Raw genomic sequence first — 23,720 nt, 5'->3', positions numbered from 1 at the left:
AAACTACAAAAAACAAGACACTAAAAGGGGGTATACTGGTAGGGGTCCTGTTAAAGGGTCTTTTTTGCAGTTGTGCACCTGAAAAAAGACCCGTTCACCATTGGGGCTGGCTTTCAGTCATGAAATTCCACCAATATTCCTTTGTGTGAGTGTGCAGAGCAGGTAGGGCTGGGCGATTTAAATCGTGAGATTGTTATGCGCATCTCGTCAGTAAAGCCGGTTCCTTGATTAGTAATAAATCGCCATCACCTGCTTTCAGATGGAGCGGCATTCACTACAAAGAGCCGCAGTTAACTGACAAGCTGAGCCATATCGCATTAAAATCGCGGACGTATCGCCAGCGATTATTAATGCGATATGGCTCAGCTATACACGCGCGCCCGCGCCTTTGACCCATATAAGGAAATTACGCCCCAGCTGACGTCACACAGACCCATACTCGAAAAAAACTTTCGAAACTTGTGACAAACCGGAAGGACAATTTTTGGCACAGAAATACTCCTTCAAACGTACAATTTAATTTTTGAAACTTTGTCCATGTTTAGCATGGGAATCCAACTCTTTAACAGTGTAAAAAACTCAGTATGCATGAAATAGCATTTCACCCCCCCTTTCAAGCTCATTCTGCTACGTTACAACATCAAGCAATATTCCAATAATTTATGTAATTATAACACTTAATATAGGGCCATTTTGCATTAAGAGTAGCCTAGTTTCACGTTTAGTACATTTTGCTTACTACTTATTTAAAATAGTATAAAACTACTGTACATCTTTTTAGTAAAGTAAAATGAATAATATCATAATGAAAACGTTTATAATTACATGAGTTCTTCCTCCACTGGTAGATATTAGAGAAATTAAGATTAAAAATAGAAGATAAGGTTTTGTCAGTGACACTTTTGATATATTTATTGATACAAGTTATGTTTTAAATAACGTGACTAAATTAAAAGACAAAGTCGTTAGTAGGGATGGGCATGATTAATCGACGATCGATAATTGATCGTTAAGAATTTCGTCGATCACGTTTATTTGTTATCGATTAAACTAATGCAGGTTGCGTTGCGTAGAGTGTGAGTCTTGAAGCAATGAAATTAATTTTAGCGCGGAGGTACCTGTGCATCCCGGCAACGTCAGTCCCCTCAGAGCGGGTGTTTTCGGCGGCTGGACTGGCTGTCACCAGGTTGCGGTCGCGTCTGATCACAGATCATGTCAACATGCTTATCTTTCTCAACAGAAATCAGTAGACTGGTGCAGAAGTTCTATGGGAACTTCATGCATTTTCTCAGATCGGATAGCTATCTGAATTATCAAAACGATTCCATTTACACCTGGTCACATAAATGTGTTTTTGCAAAACGGATATAAATCCGATCTTGAATTCCCACGCTATATGCATATTTAAATTGTTGCACGTCACCGAAAGCAACTGATATGAGCTGCATTTTATTGATCATCAGCGAAAATGTCTAAATCAAAGACCGCAACAAGATATTGCGGCAACAGCCCTGGTAAGATCATTTCGGTTCTTTACTTTTAATGAAGATGATAGTGTGTTGATGAATGACTTTCACTTTGATTTTGCGATAGTTTGCACGTTGGCTTGATGAATAGATGCTCATCTGTGGTGATGCGTGTTGAAGTAGCGTCGTCATATCTGGCTATAACATGACATATAGCCTATAACACGCTCTCACATGTTTATTTCTTAGCATTTTTGGGATAAGTCAAATTTACATATGTGGTTTCAACAACCAGATGCATTTACACTTGTCCAGTTTCGTCTGGAATGCGTCTCACATCTCCTTCTGAAGTGGTTTGAGCGATCGGATTTAAATCCGTCTCGAATGCGTTTCGGAGGGCATTTACATTTGGTCTTTTCACGATCGGATAGCTATCCGATCACAGAAAACGGATGAAGTGGCCATGGGTCTCTGTTTAAGAACGCCGGCTCGCAGCTGCAGGTCACTGTTTTAGAGCACCGCAGGGCATATCTTCAAGTCTACCGAACGTCCAGTTTCACTGCCACAAGTTGATCTTCTTGTAATAAAGATCTCATCGAGGACAAACAAACTGTATTTTTGTATTTTCATTGCATTTTTAATTTATAAAAAGTTAACGAAATAATGAATTTCAATATAAAAATATTAATGATTAATCGATAGTTGATCGTTAATTCTCCCGACGATCGACTAAGAAAATTTAATCGAATGCCCATCCCTAGTCGTTAGTGAAGATTATGCAACAGTATTTAGAATATAATATAATATAAAATGCAATGCAAACTAGTTTGGTTACAGCTCAAATTCTCATTCTATCATTCACCCTGCCTCCATTACATATCTTTGTCACACAAGTGTTTGATCACCACATCTGAGTGATCATTGCAAAACGTTTATATATTTATTCTGTTTATACTGTGTATTCTATATACAGTACCCATCAAAAGTTTGTACACACCAATTGGAAAGTGTGTCCAAACTTACTGTACTATAATACACATAAATAATATTGCTACTGTATTATAATATACACATAAATAATATCGGCCGATATATCGGTATCTGGCTTTTTTTTATCGGTATCGGCATCGGCGCCCAAAAATCCATATCGGTCGGGCTCTAATAATTTTGGTTATAATTGTGAGGACTCTGTTGTCAGAAACAACAGACAAGTCATAAAGCAAGTTTATATGCATAAACAACAGACAAGCCATAAAGTGAGCTCACATGCACTTTACAATTTTTATTTCATTTATACTAAAACCACAATTCACCTTTTTAAAGTGTCATATAAAGACATCATCAACCAAAATCATAAACGTCTCATTTTTGTGAAGCGGACTAACAGGCTTAAATGATCTACGACTGTAGCTTGACTACACACACACACACACACACACACACACACACACACACACAAAAACCCCACTGTAGCTCGATTATTACAGCATGTGTACATAAATTAGTCTGGAAATTCATCTAGTCTAAGCAGATATTTTCAGCAACATGAGATTGAGTCCGGCTTTTGTTATTTCCCGATAGCCATCTCCCCATTATTTCCTGTTTCTCCTTGTCACTCAAAGTCAAGAATGCTGTGCGTGTAGCATATGGGGGTGTCACAAAGAAAACTGTAACTAAGGAACAAGAGGCTGAAGTCGAATGTAAAGAACATGTGTGTGTAGACAGATGTGTAGAGCATGTGAGTGTGCCTATCTTTGCTGATCTGGCTGTGAAGGATCAGAACTTCTGGGGGCTTCTTCTCAAATAACCAAAACAAGAACCAATAACACAAACATTCAGGCCAACAGGCTTGCCGAGCCTTTTGTTTTAACATACATGTGTATGTGTGTTCTGGGTAAACCCTCATAATGACTAATGATGAGTGGGGGCTCAGCTAACAAAACATGACACGGAAGAGGACATGACAAAACACAACAAGAGGCCAACAAAGAAACGAACAAAATATGGCTGCAAATGTTAGGCTGAGATAAAATGGCAGAATGATTAAAGCAGTGAGTAAGAGACAAAAAAAGAATGAAGGGGAAATGTGTCACTCACACATTCATTCTCTGTTGAATGCATGTGAAAGCATGTCTATGAAATGTATTAGAGGTTGACTAAATTTAATTTATACAGACTCATCGGCACCGATAACCGATTTCTGGTTATCTGGTTATATCGGTAATAATCCACACCAATTTCCCGGTTCCCGATTTCCTGTTTGTGGTGGGAGCAGCTGAGAAGGGTCTGCTGTCATTACACAGTACGAGAGCAGCCTCCAGAGGTGAAATAAAAACTATCACTGACGCCTCGTGGTGTTTGTTTTGACATGCGACGCTACACTCAGCACTGAGCAGAATACATCAGATGCGTATTTAAAGCCTCGACAATGAAAAGTGAAGTACACACTACTCTGTCTACAGAACACGGAGTCATATTTTAAAATGATTAATTTGTTGACTAGATGCTGCATTAGTAGAGAACAGTGCCAACAAGGCTGAGAGGACGTTAACATTAGTAGGCTGCCTCAAACGATTAGAACAAATGTGACAAAAATACATGCAAATCTGAAACAAATGTTTAAATGTCATGATTGTTACGGTCTAATTGCATTAAGCCCTGGACACACCAAGCCGACGTCAAAGAACTAGTGGCGCCAAAAAAACAACAGTGTTGTTGCCTCGCGTTGGCTGCGTCTGGACCAAAAAGCTGCACTTGAACACACAGCACGGACTACAGCAGGTATCAATAGTTAATCTTTGTCATTCAAAAGGAGAAACCGAAACAAGGATATACGAGATATCCGAAACATGAAAAAAGCTGCGCTTGCTTGCCATTTTGAATATCAATTATGTTGATAACTTTCTTAATTTTAAGCGGCTCATGTTAATGTTTAAGCGGCTTATTAAATTATTCATATTTTGGAATGCTCGGGTAAGATAACATAACATTAGATCAGCCTTTCGTTCACTAAAATTGAACATCCAATCAGTGTTCCCACTCTCATCAGCGACCCCGACATGCTGATTCAGGCAAACTGCCGCCGACGTGATCCTGAAGAGAGCTAATGTGTGGAACACACTGCAGGCTCGCCGACGACCCGACGTCATGTGTCCCAGCCCATAGTTTATATACAACTGAGCATGTGTATGCATTCCCAAGCTAGCTGTTGCATATTTAAAGCTAGTAATGTGAGAATGCCAATTAATATGCTCATGCAGCTGAGAGGAACTTATTAAAAAAAACAGGAACGGATTGGATTTCATTTAAAAATACAATTTATAAACTATTGGGTAATTAATCGGTTATTGGCAGGTGCTGCGCAACTTAGTTATTGTTACCGGTAAAATTCAATATCTGTCAATCTCTAAATTGTATTAGTCTAAATTTAGGGTTTTCATTAGATTAGATCAGGGATAGGCAACTTCCTAGAGGGTCACTGTCATGGAGAGTTTAGCTTCAATCCTGATAAAACACACCTGCTTGAAAATTTGTAGTAATCCTGAAGACCTTGATCAGAGTGTTCAGGTGAGTTTTATCAGGGTTAGAGGGTTACAGGGTTAATGAATGAATGAATGAAAGGGAACTTCAAGACTCACGCATGCATCTTGTTGGATGCTCTGAAGGATGTGTTTAGCAGGCACCAGGAAGTCAATGATGTAGCGCAGCCCGTCCCCACGGTATGTTGTCTCGACCACGTCCAACACCTGGCATAGCACGGTGGCCGCAGTGGCTTCAAATGGAGGGTAGAGAGCAGAGAGCGTGCTCTGGATACAGCTGTCCAGAGATTCAGAGTCCTGCAGAGAAACAAATACTCAGAGGAAGCACTAAAAACCTTCTTTACATTTCAACAGTATGACCTAAATACTATTAAATTTTTTGTTACTAATACAAACAATGAGAATGCTAGATGACCTCAATTGGGCTACAGAACATCCTAATGTCATGAAACACAATCTGCTGCCCATCAAACAGCAAGATGGTATTAAGTCCTACACAGACACATTGACTGACACACTCTTAGGAAGTGAATCACCCAAGCCTTGTGTAGTCTGTCAACAGACAGACCCAGCTTTCTTTCTGCAGCGTCCACACGTGTCCTGAAAGCAGCTGATCTCCATCAAGAGCCTTTCACTCTGAGAAGTTCGGAGAAGAACAGTGGTCGACGGTGAAACCTGACTCTTAAAGCCAGTGCAGGGAGCGACCAAAACGCTGCTAAAAATATCAGCTGCTCCAGCCACACTTAAGGAAAAAGGCCTCTAGTCTAACTTTACTGTCTATTTGCTCTTCATAAGCATGATCTCTTCCTCTGCCATTCACATATTTGAGGTTGAGCTTGGGTGATAAATGCATTAATTAATCCAGCAAAGAAATAGTGAAAATGTTTGTAGAGCCCATCCATCTTGTTCACTGCATGTCACATCATGTCTGCAACAGAAACGTGCACCACTAACTTTCTTGAAAAAATGAAACGGGCTCAACGTAATCAGTGTTGAAGCATTTCTTTGTAAATAAAGATTACATTCACTGCAAATACTATAGTAGTCTACCGTCAATCTCAACCAACAATCATGTCAGTGCTCGCTGGGCTAACATGCAGGTAAGTTCACCTGAAATCTTACTGTGACCAGTGTGGACTTGGCGTCACTAGTGCATCTGTCTTGTTTACAGTCATCAAGTCTCTTATAAAAGACACAGCACACACTACGAATATAATAACTTTTCTAGTAACTTTCACCATGTGGCCCAATAATGTCAGCATTATTGAATTACTTCCACAATCATCCTTTTTGAGTAGATTATCAATAAACTCACTGGCCAAATATCATCCAAACCACACAACCGTCCTTGAAGCAGCTCTACTAAACCAGCTTTCTCATTATGTACTAACAGTACCACTTATGACCTCAAAACACTACTCTGTAGGGCTGCACGATTTTGAAGAATAATACGATATATTGTTAAATAATGCAATATTCGATATGTGATACGATAATGCTTTAAGTGTGTAAAATCAATTGAAATTATATTAAATATATTTAACAATGGAAAATGATATAAAAATATAAAACGTTTCACATTCTTTCTGGGAAAAGAAAGCATCACTACAACTTCTGAAAGTGAACAGCTGCGTTTTAGCATTACAGAAAAAGTAATATCACAAATCTGACAATGTCAATTTAACTTTAATGTAAACAACAACAAAAACATTTTTAATTAAATACCAACACCTCTTTGCTTAACGTGGTAATGTATTCAAGATCGAATTCATTTTGAGAGTTGGCTTTCTGTGCACGAAGCTTCGCGTGTGTGTCAGACAGCGTGAGAACTGCAATGAGTTGTTTTCCGCAGCTTATTGTGCTTTTACTCTTTTTAACATCACACACGTCACATGTAAGTAAGTTGCCTGCCCAGTCTATTCTGTGCTATATGCGTCAACCTAAAACTTTGACTTTCCACAACTTTTTTAAGTAGCCTATTAAAATCATTCAGATATTGCAAGCAGTTGCATAAACTGTATATATGTGTATGCACGTGTAGATTGTCATTTAGGGTAAGATTGTACCAATATAACATTTGGAAACAATAGCAGACCGAGAGTTAAAGTGAAGATGTTAATGCAACCCTCTATACACACCTTGGCAATAGAATCACCATTGGCTAGTCCACTTGCCAAACTGATAAACTATATATATTAGGGGTGTAATGGTTCACAAAACTCGCAGTTCGGTTCGACACGACACAGTGGTGTCATGGTTTGGTACGTTTTTGCCAGAGACATTTTCTTGATTTTAAATTTTTGTTTATTTATTAAAACTAACGTCATAAAGTATTATCTTTTTTTACTTTGAACAATGATGGAGGAGCTATACTTGACCAATCTTCTGGGGTGTCTTCTTAGCAGTATATAAAACAAAAATAGCTCCTTATAAAAAATGAAATGGAATATTCATATATAATATTTAAGTTTTGAAGTGCTGGAAAAAGATGTGTGACGTACTTGAAAGATTTCTTACCTTCCAGACTTCCATGGTTACAGTTAGTGTTACTACATTAAATCCATGGTGAAAGTTTCTGATTTGTGGACTTAAAGCCTATAACTAGTTCATTCCTGGCACACTGTTTCTCCTGGTTGCCATGTCAGCGCTGTTTGATCTAATAGAGATCTATGGCTAATAACGGAGAAATTCTCACTACATCTCGCAGCGATATCTTCAGTGGTGAATTCAAATGCTTTCTTTACAGGATCTCTTAGCATTGTGTAGTAACAGTGTCACTTGATCAAGATGGGCTTGCACAGCACTGACATTGGTCCAAATTGATAAACAGTCCGTGAAATACAATGAGTTTCATTCCACTTTCCAGTTTCGTTCCACTTTCATTACGCTTGCCATTTGATGTTGGGCAATGTTGTTGTCGCGACTGCTAACAACATTTTGGTCTCACCAGCAGGAAATATGGTCCAACGAATCATTCAGATTGTAATGTGTACCGAACCGCAAGCCTCGTACCAAACGGTTCAATACGAATACGTGTATCGTAATACCCCTTATATATATATATATATATATATAAAAAAATTATATATATATATAAAAAAAATTATATATATATATATATATAGAGAGAGAGAGAGAGAGAGAGAGAGAGAGAGATAGAGAGATAGATAGATGTATATATGATTGCACCAAATCAGCTTATCTTTGCAAAATGGCACAGCTTTTTAAATATCTGAACGTACAACTCTTAACATCAGTCAATCAGGCATTATATTATGATATTATGATAATCAAGCGCTATTTAATGATAGAAATTTCGTAATTAGAACTAAAACTTGGTAACCATGTATGAATGCATATTTTGTCCTTTTAACTGAACTTAGGACTGATGATGCCTAAGATATTGTCAGTCATTCAGTGTTTGTAAAAAATAGATCACAATATATAGATAATAGTAATTATTATAAAAAGATAATAATAATACTAATAACAATATGCAACCCACTAATCAGCGTTCACTCGAACTGATTTGCTGAAATCAAAACAGGGACGGAAATAGATGAACGCCAGGCAATGAGATTGCTGTTTGCGCATTAGTTCCACCCACTACTGGAAAAACCGGCATATCTCAAGCTTGTTCTTAAAAGCTGAATAATTCCATATTAACTTTTTTAAAATTAAATTTTGACAGGAAAATACAACAAAGAATGTTGGTTACATGTAGCGCGTCGATTCTGCGTGTAATGTAAGACTCTAGTTCTCTCAGCAAAGCGACAGCAAGTCATGCGCTTTTACACTAGTTTATGGTATGTAAATACAGGTACCCAGCACATCCATTGAGCTGCATTGAAATAGTACAGAATCTACAGACTGCATGATGGAGAGCGAAACTCTCAAGTGCTAAGTCAGTGTTCAGCGCGTGAAATATATCTATGCTAAACTTATACTTAGCCTTTAACACACACACTGGCGAGTAAAATCTAAGAATTGATAAGCCAATGGCTAATGATAGACACTATTCAGTAGCCCAGAGTGAAGATTTAGTCCCCTATGCGAGTGATTTACTCGCATTGTAGAGGGTTGTTATGAGAGAAAGAAAGATAAAGAACATGAGAACGAACAAACTGGAAAACAACTTGGCACAGCTGCGAGCAAAGCAGACACACAGGTGCACTGTGGGTCCAGCATTAAAGAGGGTATGAGAGATTAAAGATGTAGGAGGACTGAGAAGGACCAAAAGTTAGTGACTGATATAGTAAATCAAAGACAAATAATAATTTTCTCATTACAACGGGAAGACTAAGGGGAAGTAAGGGAATCATGCTTTTCAACCTTACTGCTGCTGTGTGTGTGTGTGTGTGTGTGTGTGTGTGTGTGTGTGTGTGTGTGTGTGTGTGTGTGTGTGTGTGTGTGTGTGTGTGTGTGTGTGTGTGTCTGTGTGTGTGTGTGTGTGTGTCTGTCTGTCTGTCTTCACTTAGGACGAATGTGCTGTGCCATACTGTTATCAGTGCAGTAACTCAGTCATCCTGGGAACTGAGATTCCCCCACACACATCTCGACCATCTGAAATAACACACAGTGTGGAAGTGTGATCATTCTTTGACTCTCATCTTGAAGCTCAGATCAGTGCGATTATCATATGCTGGTCTCATACATTGATCCATATGGACCTTTGAGAACACACATCCATCCATCTAGTCTCTCTCCAGGTTTCTCCTCCAGTGAAAAAGGGTTTGTGATGCGTCTTTAGATCACGTCTAGCCTCAAGAACCGAGGAGTTCCAATTATTTCCATCAAAATTTTTTGATGATTGAAGGCCATTTTTTAATCTGCAGGACGGCCTTCAAAAGCAGGAGAGAGAGGGGTTTTCCTCTCAAACAGTTCCGACCGAGGTGCCAAGAAGGCATCAATCAAAGAGCAGGCTCTGGCGCTTGGGGAAAAACTCTCTTGAGACCCACAGAAATCCTGCAGACTCTCTCCACTGAATAATGCATTACATAATTAGGACCCCCATTAAAACCCTGCGCAGTAACACACACCACCCATCACCATAAGCAAAAGCAATATCATTTTCCCAAGAGCCGTCACTCCAGCTAAACCAAGTCAAACCGAGTCAAAGAGTGTCACGGCATGCGAAAAAGATGTTGATTAGAGCAAGCTGTGGTTTCATCTACTCATCATGGCTAATGCTCAGTCATGAGTCTGACTGCCTGTAGTGTGTTGACCCAGGAAGGAAGAGGAATCAATGCAGACTTCCTGTCTCAAATAGTGTAAAAGCAAACATTTCCCAGAGAAAGTCAAATATTCCACATTCCTTCTCCATTTTTACCTTTTAAAGGTAAGAAACCGCAGCTTAAGCTCTGTCAGTGAGCTGAATGGGAGACCCTAGAAGGGCTCAGTTTGAGAGAGGAGAGGGATTTACTGTTAGTCTACAGCAGACGGTTTAATTTCCTCCAGATCTAAATGGCCACACAAGCTGCTCATCCCTCTCCCTCTTTTTTTATCACTCATCTTGGTCTTTTCTCTAGGGCATTAGTGAGACAAGTTGGACAGATTTGGGTCTACAATGGTATCATTCTGCAAAGCTCCATAATCATGCCTACAGGATCAACACTGTGCCTCATGTTTTTGTGTGAGTGCATTGTACCACACTTTATCAGAGGGACAGTCTGTGGTTTTCTGAGTGTTTGTGGTTGGACTTGTTCTTCATTATACTGAGTCCTCATAGACATGCCCGAGCAGAATCTGAAGGAAAGTTACTTAGCATATTCTGCAGTGATTTTGGGACAGAACTGGCTGAATTCAGTGGAATGGGTTTTAACATACACTGCCACTCAAAAGTTTTGGGGTCAAAAATCCAGCAAGGATGCATGAAATTTGTTACAAACGGTTACTATTTCAATGCTGTTATTTTGAGCTTTCTATTCATAAAAGCATCTTTAAAAAATGTGTCATGGTTTCCTCAAAAATATTAAGCAGCTCAGTGTTTTCAATATTGATTACAAGAAGAAATGTTTCTTGAACACCATATCAGCATAGAATGATTTCTGAAGGATCATGTGACACTAAAGACTGGAGTAATGATGCTGAAAATTCAGTTTTGCATCACAGGAATAAATTGCGAGGTAGTGCAAAAGGAAAAGAAACTATTCCGATGACTTGATTGTGGTTGACTGTGTCGCCCAATTTTCACTTGGTGCACGAATGAATTGCTTGTAGTTGGAATTGTTACATCATCCCTGGTTAAGACCCTATTACTGACAGCTAAAAGTATTGTTTGCTAAAAGGTTTCATAGGCTAAGTGAACATTTTAAGTATGTTTATGCACTTTTAAAAGTTAGAAATCTGTTGAACTTTTTTAAAATGTCACAAACGCTTTAACCTGACTGAAACTGTACCATTCTGTTGTCTTGAAGTTGAACCAACAGATCTAGATAAATGCGATTGTAGCTCGGCTTCATCCAGCATGCCAACATGTTAATCAGACTACATCTTGTCTTGGCATTGTGCGCTTGCTCCAAAAGCCACGGGATGTGCATTTAATCCTTCAAATATTAAATTATACATTGTTGTTGACATTTGCAATTGCACAGACAGATGAAGACTGTGGCTTGACTGCACACACACAAAAAATATATATTTTTATGTTGCTTTTGTTTTTTGAAAACAATATTAAATTTTGGCATACATGTTGAATTTAACCATTTCCCTGAATGTGACAAACCGTCTAATGGCGGTTGACTGTGTCTAGAGATGTCGTTAGGAGGAGTGTTATTTACGGCATGGGCTCTTTTCACTAATGATAATCATGACGTGAGAGTGCATGGCATCCGGCATTGTTAAATCAAGCCTGTCCCCTTTTAAGATGGCAGCTTGGCCTTTGGCTGGACAATATTAGATTACTTATATAAAGCATCTCTATGGGTCACACTCTTACTGGTGTGTAATCAAATCAATTGCATCTGTCTCCAGGGAACAAGGAATCCCTCTGTTGACTGTTTGACCCTTACAGGACATCATTTTAAGGAAAAGACAGAACAAATATGTTTAAAAAAGCAGTGTAGTGGAACATAAACTATGTTCACATGTGCAGTTATACTTTTTGCATATTATTTTTGTGTAGTTAAGCTACAGTCTACATCTGTATGTCCAAGTACAGATGACGCAATGCTAACTAATTGAAGAATTAAAAACACGTCACACGTTATTCTCTGTCTTTCAGAGCATAACACCTAGGACAACATTATCTATATCTGTTTGGCCGACTTCGCAAAATTTGACTGGCAAAATTCAAGTCAGACTAAAACAGTTTTAAAAGATGAATTATTGCTTTAGTCTGACTCCAATCAAACTTTAAAGCGCATTTAAACATACATACTGTGCTTATGTACACTAAGGAAGTACTGCATAGGTTAGTGGTTGGATAGACGATAGGAATGTGAGATGTTCAGACTTGTTCTTAAAAAATTGCCATCTGACAAAGAACACTAGAAGCCCAAAATGGAATAACATAACTAGAGAGATAGTATAATCCATTAAAAAGGTGGGTCAATTTAAATGAGAAGAATAAGAGAGACCTTGTTCTTTGAAGTGTGGTTGCATAAAACTACAGCTGAGCTCTAACAGATGTGTAAGGTAATAAGACACGCATCAAATATGTGCACACACACACACACAGAGACTCAGAGACAGTGTATGGCAGGGCAGAGCACTGGGGGCCTGACCTTTCACCCCAGCACAAGTGACAGAATGAACCAGCTGTCCATTAGAGTGACACAGTGAAAGAGAAAAGAGTAACAGAGAAAGAGAGAGGCGTAAGCTACACAAAAGAGTGGACAAATAATTCCATTTCCAGTGTTTGTCCTGTCCCAGCTGATCAGGTGACCAGGCAATTGTGCATGAGGGTGGCACAGAGGTTTAGAGGGCGGAAACTCTGGTAGGGCACAATGTGATGGCAGTACATCAATGGAGAATTGTGAACACAAAAGAGGCATAAAAACCTCTCTCTCTTTCTCTCCCCCAAACCACTATTTATATATTTCCCTGCTTCATTATCAGCAGGCTGATAAGAATAAGGTTCTAGACATGTGAACGTGAAGCATCTATCGACTTCCTGAAGAGGTGAAGCAGCTATTGCACCATGACACCTCCCAATCATCACATCAAACAACTGTCCAATGCTGCTGACCTCACTCACAGATCACTGATGAGGTCACATCAACCTGAAACACCTTCCAATGCTCAATATAGCTCACTAGAAGAAAAACACATTCAGGAAATATTTATCTACTAGCTCACTGCACAAATGGTACCTGGATAGACATTTTTCCAACAAAATGGATCCCCAGAGAAGCAATTTTGCTTAAGAGAACAGGAAAGGACTGAAATTAGTGGAGTCTAAATATAGAACTATGTTCAACTGTGGCTGTCAGCGACATTTAATTTATAACTATTGACAGGGTTGATATTTTGGCATGAATCATAAATCACTTATTTATAAAACATTTGCATTAAAGAGAAATTAAAATGTGGTCATCATTTGCTCACCCTCCAAACCTGTGTGATTTTCTGTCTTCAGTGGAACACAATAGTTTATGGTCCAAACAACTGGTTGTCAGTGTACAAACAAACAAACAAACAAACAAAAGCATAGAGATATTTTTCAAAATGTCTTTTGTGTTCCAGAGAAGAAAAGTCATAGAGGTTTGGAGCGCCATGAGGGTGAGTAAATTCTGGAAAAAAAATTATCACTAAGATTGAGTTACAAAAGCCAGAAGTTACGTAAAATCTGAAAAAATATGCCTAGCGCTAAACAGAGTTCATCACATTCCTGGAGTGAGCAAGGCAGAAAATGAGAGCTGTCTGACATTCCACAGAGAAACAAACTGATGCTCACACAAGTCATAACTGTTCAAACAGCCCTCAAAGACATCAACAAACCCTCCCCATGTGCATTTTTGCATGATTTGCATAGTGTCCTAACCAGACACAATACGGTAAGTTTCCAGCGATAACTGATTTGTTGGTCAAAACGGAAAAATTAAATGCTGCGCCTATCAGAATACATCGGATGTGTATACGGTTATATAGACATAGGAAATTCAAATTCAAATGAATTATCTTCAATTCTGAATCCCTGTATTAATTTACATAAAACTGTGTGTTGTGCTGATGTACAGATATAGGAGTATTGAAAAACAACCCTCAGATGGTGACAGCAATATAGAGTATCCCATCCGAGTTCTCTGAATGCTTGAAGAGTGTCAGTCTTTCAGACGGCCCACATGCTGACCCAGAGGCGTCAGGCTAGCGCTCTGATTCATACTGCCACTGGGCAGGCGTCAGGCTGTAAACAGTGTGCCTGGAGAAGCCAAGACTCATAAGAGGCTCTGTCCATCTACAGCTGTCTACTCAAAACAATCAAATGTCCATCATTAACACTATTTGGGCCCTACAGTCATTCTTGAAGGCTTTGTAGAGTGTGACCAATGGATGCGTCATGCGTGTGTGTTTTCATTCACCTTGAAATGAAAACAAGAGAACTGATCATCTGAATCTCTTGCCCAACTTACACAGAACATACACCAGCAGTTTAGGATGGATGGTATTCTATATTCTACAAGTCTGAGATTTTTTATTTAAATCGCTGCATGAACAATACTATGTTTTATGGACATGGTGGTAATACTACAGTGTTCTTTGAAGTACCTTGGTATATCAAATTAATTTCACGGTACAGAGGCCATTGCTTAAATCCAATGAGTAGGAAATACTCAAGAGTTCCTCAGTGGGTCCCTCAGGTCACATGGCCCAGGATATGGTATGAGAACATGGCAATCATTTAAGTTGCAATGTATGCGAGCTTGAAGTCGATTGTGCAGGGCCGGGTTTAAGTGAACTCAATGACTGGAAAAGTCCAGCATAGGTCACCTGAGAGAAGCCTTTTGTTTTCACATAAAGAATGTTATGATTAGTTATGATATCTGGATTAAGTATTACGAGGTCAAATAAAACAAAAAAGAAACATACATGGATGAACTGTTCACAACAAGATCTACAACATGCATTTACAAAATAGACAGGGTGAATTTTAATTTCATGCCACTTTAATAAACAAATATATAGGGTGACAAGATGCAAAATGAATATTACTCCAACACATCGATTCCAGCTCAACAGAGTTTCTATCATAGTTTCTATCTATAAGTCTCTACTTCTTTGTCAACTCTATGTCTCTACTACTTCATTGAATCCTGAATGAGTGAATGTGGATTAAGACGATTGAGTGGCAGTTGCTAACCGATACACATTCATTAAGGGGCCGGCAGCTTTTAGCTTCAAGTGTCTCCTAAAATAAATCCCAACTAATTTTAATCAGTCTTTCCCTGAAATTCAAACCTGTAGATGGGACTCCATCTAATACCACTGGCACATAATCAGTCAAATATACAACTTAAAATCTTGAGTCCTTGGGTCTTTGGGGTTAATCTCCAGAACGGTGTACAACTTCAGAGTGGCTGCATTGAGATCAAAGCCTATTCATGAGCCAAACACACAAAAAAAAACGTTGACTTTTGGCCCTCTGCCACTGATGGATTGAGTCCTCATCTCTTCTATTGTGAAGCGAGACTCCATTGGCTGAGAGCTGGATTGTGTGGAGACACTGTCTGGGGCTGAACTCAGCAGGATGTGACAGAGTAAGGTCATGTGGAAGGGGTTACATAAATTTTTTTGGGGGGGGGGGGTCCCTATGTTTTCATTTGGCACAAGCAATGGGCACCAACTGTGAAGATAAACAATTCAGAAGAACACATGATAACAAAGTATAGCCATTCTAGGACAGTTACCCTTTGCTAAATGTAGATTTCAACTGAACCTGGATTTGTGCTTCTGAGGGCAATTGTGTATAATAACATTCTGAGTAAACTATGTGTGAATAACATGAGCAAGTTTCTGTCTAATGGTGACTTTCCCAACTTGATGTCTGACAGTCTTTCAGAAGTAGCCTTTGCTATCACAAGCATCTGCTAAAATATGTCACAGGGTGTAAAAGGACAGTGAGAATTCACCTAAATATGAGTGTTTACATCTCACTAAAATGTGTGCACATTTATGTATCCTATTTATTTATCCTAATCATCTTTTCCTCTACAAGTGGACCATTAATTTCCTCCTCAAATGCTCCACACAGAACGGTTTTCTTTCCTGCCTAGTGCGTTGGGATTACCACGTTAAAGGAAAGACACCCAAAGGGTGTGACAGCATTCTTGAAGCAACAAGAGCCACCAAAACAAGTTCCATAGCAATACACTGATTCATAATGCAGTTCTATTCATGTTATTTAGAATATAACCTCTCAGCACAACTCCGTCAAACCCAAAGGTGGCTTTCAACTCTTTTGAAATCCTGATTTATACATTAAAATGATGTCATTTTTAAAGCGATAGTTCACCTAAAAAAATTAAAACTCAAAAAAGATTTGAAGAATGTTTCAGCTGTTTTTACCCAAACAATGAAAATCATTTGGGCTCAATACAACATGCAACCCCATTGATTTTCACTGTATAGAGAGAGAGAAAAAATGCTTCCAGGTATGGAACAGCATCCATAGAAAGAAAACGCATGTGAATCAGTATATTGGATCAAGGTATTCGGTCTTAAAGCATCAAAATATACCTGCTGTCGACTGTCATTAATGTTAATAAAAAAAAAAAAAAAGACCATCTCTCATTGCTCTTGACTGAATCACTTTTGTAACTTTAATCAGAATAAATGCACATGTAATTTTGCACAGTGAAGACTATGCAGTGTTTTTATACATTTGATTATTTTATACAATTTAATTAGGGCCTGAGCACCGATGTTGTGAGGACCCTATTGGAATTGCTCCGTTTATTTATGTAGTACTACTTATTTCTGGTGCTTGAAGTTTTTCAGGTAAGTCCATTTCATTTGTGTCTTTGTTTTATTGTAGATTGGCTTCTATGTCCTTATTTTATCACTGTTTACTTGTCTTCAGTCAGCTTCAGTTTTTTTTTTTTACTTAGGCTAGTATTTTATTTTTTGTGATATTCAAATTGGTGACAAAAATTGTGAAATTTCAAATGAAAACAAATTTTGATATCATAAAAACCTTATTTATATATATATATACATACATATAGATTGTGATATATATCGTTATCGTGAAATAAAATGACTCATCATGATTTTGGTCTTCTCGCCCACCACTATTTCTTGAGCACAAAATCAGCTTATTAGAATGATTTCTGAAGGATCATGTGACATGGATAAGTTACATTTTAAAATATAATGAAGTAGAAAACAGCTCATTTAAATCACAATAACATTAATACTAAAAATATGTTACTGTATGTGTGATCAAATAATTGCAGCATTACAAAAATTTACAAAATATTTGAACGGTAGTGAATGTTTAAATATATATAACCCAAAAGGGCCACATTGGCAGATTTACCTTAGTTCTTGGGACTTCCTTAAAGTTAAGTAAACCCTCAGACACACACCAGACATCAGACATATGCCCACTAGCAAAATGAAGCCACACATTTACAAACACATGCCTATACATTAAACACTGTAGACAAGGTGTTTGTTATTACTGTTAAGACCCCCTATTTATCAAAAACCCTGCAGCTGCCTTCCTCACGAAGCCCCTGAAGAATGGAACGGCAAAATTCTTCAGTCAAGAGTCATGAAATCTTCTAAGCATGCAGCTTTTCTCTGAAGAGTTAAAGTTTAACACATCAGGGCAGGCTCGGGAAAAGCCCTCTACCTGAGCACAGCTCCAGACAAACCTCAGACCTCTCTAAAGCATCTGAGTAAACCTGCTCTTCAAACACAGTTACTAGATAACCCAGTGACCCTTGGACAAATGCCTCTACAGTGAGGTGGGCTGAATTAAAGATCGCCTCACTGCCAAATTGCCCAGAGACACACACAAAAAAAGCAATGAAGGACAATAAATGGGCCTAATTTAAGGCTCTGGCATCTAGACAAGCAGAGGTGGACGTGAATGAATGAGCGGGAGGCTATTTAGCTTTTAAACGCATTTGTTTCCAGTTACCTCGACAGCTATTGTAAGCTACAGATCACTGAGCCAGAGCTGCAGTGTTTCCTGAAAAACTGAACCATATGCAGTTTGGGGGATTGGATGTTTAGGTTGACTTTGTAAATTGTACCCGGCTCACTCAATTACAAGGACAGAGCGATTGTTCACAGGACAAGCCCAGCAGCGCTCTTAGAGAAGATACACTTCAGGTCAGAGGAAGTGCCTCATAAAGAGTTAGAACTATGAATGTTTGTGGTTCAACGAGCAGATGTAGCACGGCGCAACCTGCTCGGAGCGTAATTGTGGTTTGGACTGATGAACGAGCATATGAGTGTACTAATAGCAACGTACTTCCACTCTAAACACTTCATTTTGCCCCTTTTTCCATCTTACATTCTTTCCATCTGGGCCCATTTTCAATATCAACCCCAAACGCAGAAGACAGGGCTAAATTGAATCCACACATGTCAGTGTTTTCAAACAATCAAAAAATATGGTTTCAGATGAAACATATTGCCTTCATTCCTCACCTTCAGGGCAGCAGTCACCTATAAGAGAGCGAAAGGCCAAGAGTGTTGCGCACACATACACACTTCCCTTCCTCTCTGCATGGCTGACCTCTTTATAGGCTCGCTGAGATGTAAAGGAGACGAGTGTAATGCAGAGAACAGCTGGCGTGACAGGCCTAAGCACACACACACATAGGCTACACCCCGATAGTCATGAAGATATGTCACACACAGACACATTCAAGCCGGCTCTATGAAACCTACAGAAAAACAGCAGAATGCAGTCAGCTCTCAGTGAAGTGCTGAATCCACAGTTTCGCTCCCCTTGGCTGCTTTACCTGTGTCAAGGACAGTACAAGACCACCAACACACACTCTGACCACTTATTCATTAAAAACACACACCGACTAGAGGTTCTGTTCACATAAACCTTGAATAACCAGCAACAATATAAAGATGTCCCCGCTTAAGCTACACCCTTCTCTTCTAGTATACTCAATCTCACACTGTTGATACATGTAATCAGCAGCAGTACAGTAAAACTCAGTAAAAACAGTAACAGTATCCCCCTCTCTCCCACCCCTCCCCCGTCTCAACCCCCCATAAGGTAAAGCCATTAGCACCTCTAAACTCCACCGCTGTCTGTACTCACCATGCTGCAGGCGGATTGTCCTTCCCTTCATTAGATTCATTTTCCAGTGAGTCCGGCAGCGTCCCGTGCCGCGGTTGCGTGTGGGTGTGCGTGCATGTGTGCTGAGTGGGCAAGTTTGTGTGTGTTGCTCACTAACCCTTCCAAACTGCAGGTCTCCGACACACTGACACACTCCCCACACACTGCAGCAGCTCACGAGGTAGAGACCGCCCTCACACACTCTGCCCCTCCCCTCTCACACTGCCTGGCTGCCTGTCACTCAGAAAGTTATGGACACACCCACAGCTCAAAAGCCCCTCCCCATCACACTCTACACAAGCTGCTGGAGCAAAACATACACAAGGGAAAAAATTGTCAACACAAACATGCAAACTACATATTAAATATGCAGTGTCTTACAATTAAAAGAAAGTATTAAAGGGATAAGTTTACCCAAATAATGAAAGTTCTATCATCACTTACTCACCTTTGTGTAGTTCTAAACCTGTATGACTGTCTGTCTTCTGTGGAACACATAAGAAGATATTTTTAATAATGTGTTGTTGTTTTTTGTCAATGGGCACTACATTTTTCAAAATATCTACTTTTATGTTCCACAGAAGAAAGAAATTCATGAGGGTGAGTAAATTATGAATTTACATTTTTGGGTAAACTATCCTCTCCGTAATGTATTATGTATTTTTACACATCATACATACAAAATAAAAAAAATCAGCTCAAATCATCCAGTGTTGCTATTATAAAATATATATACAATATATAATTATAATATTTAATATATATTATATAAATTATATATTTTTTTAAATCCGTAATTTAAATAAAGCTGAAATAAAATGTAAAAATTATACGAAAAACTTAAAAGTAAAAAAGTACTAAAATGACTAAAAATGAAATAAAAAATAAAGTTAAATAGAAATGGTAGAAATGACAAAAGAACATAAAATTAGTAAAACCTAAACTACAATTAAAATGTAAAGTAAAAAAAATAAAATAATAATTATATATATGTATATATATATATACATATACAGTGGGTACGGAAAGTATTCAGACCCCCTTAAATTTTTCACTCTTTGTTACATTGCAGCCATTTGCTAAAATCATTTAAGTTCATTTTTTTTCCTCATTATTGTACACACAGCACCCCACATTGACAGAAAAACACAGAATTGTTGACATTTTTGCACATTTATTAAAAAAGAAAAACTGAAATATCACATGGTCCTAAGTATTCAGACCCTTTGCTCAGTATTTAGTAGAAGCACCCTTTTGATCTAATACAGCCATGAGTCTTTTTGGGAAAGATGCAACAAGTTTTTCACACCTGGATTTGGGTATCCTCTGTCATTCCTCCTTGCAGATCCTCTCCAGTTCTGTCAGGTTGGATGGTAAACGTTGGTGGACAGCCATTTTCAGGTCTCTCCAGAGATGCTCAATTGGGTTTAAGTCAGGGCTCTGGCTGGGCCATTCAAGAACAGTCACGGAGTTGTTGTGAAGCCACTCCTTCGTTATTTTAGCTGTGTGCTTAGGGTCATTGTCTTGTTGGAAGGTGAACCTTCGGCCCAGTCTGAGGTCCAGAGCACTCTGGAGAAGGTTTTCGTCCAGGATATCCCTGTACTTGGCCCCATTCATCTTTCCCTCGATTGCAACCAGTCGTCCTGTCCCTGCAGCTGAAAAACACCCCCACAGCATGATGCTGCCACCACCATGCTTCACTGTTGAGACTGTATTGGACAGGTGATGAGCAGTGCCTGGTTTTCTCCACACATACCGCTTAGAATTAAGGCCAAAAAGTTCTATCTTGGTCTCATCAGACCAGAGAATCTTATTTATCACCATCTTGGAGTCCTTCAGGTGTGCGTTCATGTGTCTTGCACTGCCATAAAGCCCCGACTGGTGGATGGCTGCAGTGATGGTTGACTTACTACAACTTTCTCCCATCTTCCGACTGCATCTCTGGAGCTCAGCCACAGTGATCTTTGGGTTAGGGCTGCATCTAACGATTATTTTTGTTGTCGATTAATCTATCGATTATTTCTTCGATTAGTCGACTAATCTAACGATTATTTTTCCGATTAATCTAATGATTATTTTTGGGATTAGTTGATTTATCCATTGGCAAACTTTCCAATAAATAATAAGTACAACAATATATCAGCTGTATTTTGAAGAGGGTAGTGCATCTGTATATTATTTTAACATGAAATCTATGAATGATGACAAAAAAAAAATTATTTCAGAAAGGGTATTTGTCATTTTATTATGAAATATGTTAACAGGAAGCATTTTAAACTTTTTTTTTTAACTAATGGTACTATTTCATAAAATGTAAGATACAGTTACAGACCTATTTAGGAAATGTGTTTACTATAGTCTGTTATTAATTACCGTAGTGGGAATATGAATTACCCAATTAACTTGTCCGAAAATGCACTTGTGTTTATCTGCAAAAAGGTTCACATACAATAGATTGCAGCCTAGGCTACTGTTAATGTAAATATAACGTTAGTCGTTTGTTTTTAAAGTCTACATTAGAGACCTGCACGGGAAGGATTTCTCCCTTAACATCTCAGTTCATCGCGATCTCACAAATCTCTGTTATTATAAATGTAACTGGGTGCACAATGAATCTTTCATAATATCTACACTTTGTTTGCTATAATCAGATGATTTGCCAGTATGCAGAATTCAGCACTGAACAAAAAGTCCATTTTGAGCGCTGAGGGGATTCTATTTTAAATGCATCTGATTGGCGTTCAAGAAACCAACACATTTGTCTGTGATTGGCTACATTGTTCAACGCTGCAAACATGTTATAAATAGATGGAGACTCTGGCCTGTAAATCGTTTCTATTTTGTTTTAGTTGTTCTTGTTGCTTTTGTGCAACAGATGAATGACAATTTATTCGTTTTTAGATGTTCAATTTATAGATAATTCTATTTTACGGGAGTCCCGCGAATCGTTTTATTCTCCCGCAACCAGCACACACACGAGTGCATTACCGCCCGCGCCCGCACTCAGCCATCAGATCTATTTCCGTGCCGCACTCGTTGGGTCCCGCGGGAGTGCAGGTCTCACACCTTTCTGTTCGACCGTAGTTTAAAGTATTCCCATACTTTGGATGATCGTGGTCTGTCATTTTCACCATGAGCGGGAGCAGAAGCCGCCATTACTCGATATTTAAACGTAAATAATGAATGTGACGCGTCGACGCATTTCATGCGTGTCGACGTATTTTCATAGTCGACGTAATCGATGACGTCGACGCGTCGTTGCGGCCCTACTTTGGGTTCTTCTTTAACTCTCTCACCAAGGCTCTTCTCCCCCGATAGCTCAGTTTGGCCGGACGGCCAGCTCTAGGAAGGGTTCTGGTCGTCCCAAACGTCTTCCATTTAAGGATTATGGAGGCCACTGTGCTCTTAGGAACCTTAAGTGCAGCAGAAATTTTTTTGTAACCTTGGCCAGATCTGTGCCTTGCCACAATTCTGTCTCTGAGCTCTTCAGGCAGTTCCTTTGACCTCATGATTCTCATTTGCTCTGACATGCACTGTGAGCTGTAAGGTCTTATATAGACAGGTGTGTGGCTGTCCTAATCAAGTCCAATCAGTATAATCAAACACAGCTGGACTCAAATGAAGGTGTAGAACCATCTCAAGGATGATCAGAAGAAATGGACAGCACCTGAGTTAAATATATGAGTGTCACAGCAAAGGGTCTGAATACTTAGGACCATGTGATATTTTAGTTTTTCTTTTTTAATAAATGTGCAAAAATGTCAACAATTCTGTGTTTTTCTGTCAATATGGGGTGCTGTGTGTACAATAATGAGGAAAAAAATGAACTTAAATGATTTGCAGCAAATGGCTGCAATATAACAAAGAGTGAAAAATTTAAGGGGTCTGAATACTTTCCGTACCCACTGTGTATATATATATATATATATATCCAACTGAACTGACTCACTTTATGTGACCTTAACTGACTAGTACATGATGTTATTAAAAACAATGCTTTTGAATTCAATACATTTACCAATATATATTAGCCTGACGTCGTCATACTCAGATTCTAGTCAGAATGTGAGTCTGATACTGTTCCATTGAATTTTGATTATGGGGCGTGTTTCAACCGAACCAGGAAGGAAAATGCCTCTGCACTCAATTGGATAGTCAACGACTCTGCCTACAACAAATCAGAGCAACGGAGTAAGTGACGTATGTTTTTCATTCATGTTTCCGATCTACAAATGCCTTGATCGCGGTTCTCTGTTCCTCTTTTAAAATGAATCCGCTGTCGATATCATCTATAACAGTCGCGATGGCGGAATCTACACATAATGTTTTATAAACAAAGTTCGAGAGTAGCACGTTCAAATAATCAATCCAATCAACTTGTCATCAAACAATGACCGTCTATGTTCTACACTATCAGCATGAGAGGAAGCATAATATTTATTCACTCAGTCAACTCACCTAACA

General features: G+C 38.8%; 1 protein-coding gene across 3 annotated transcripts in view; it reads right to left on the bottom strand.

The window, feature by feature from the left end:
• Positions 1-23,720, bottom strand: part of plekhg4 (pleckstrin homology domain containing, family G (with RhoGef domain) member 4) — a 102,595-nt gene that overhangs the window by 57,953 nt on the left and 20,922 nt on the right. For 2 of the 3 annotated variants that reach the window (XM_084403536.1, XM_084403537.1), the window contains exons 1-2: positions 19,239-19,403; positions 5,105-5,302 (exon numbers count right to left, since the gene is read on the bottom strand). In XM_084403536.1, the coding sequence (XP_084259662.1) occupies positions 5,105-5,302; positions 19,239-19,241 (201 nt within the window). In that variant the 5' untranslated portion in view covers positions 19,242-19,403. Of the gene's footprint in view, positions 1-5,104; positions 5,303-19,238; positions 19,404-23,720 lie in introns of those variants that run through there. The other variant, XM_084403538.1, reaches the window with a different exon arrangement.

Source organism: Rutilus rutilus (genome assembly GCF_951802725.1).
Source record: "Rutilus rutilus genome assembly, chromosome: 3".
Classification (NCBI taxonomy): domain Eukaryota; kingdom Metazoa; phylum Chordata; class Actinopteri; order Cypriniformes; family Leuciscidae; genus Rutilus; species Rutilus rutilus.
Note: the sequence above shows the minus strand (reverse complement) of the source record. Positions and strands in the feature narration are given on the sequence as shown.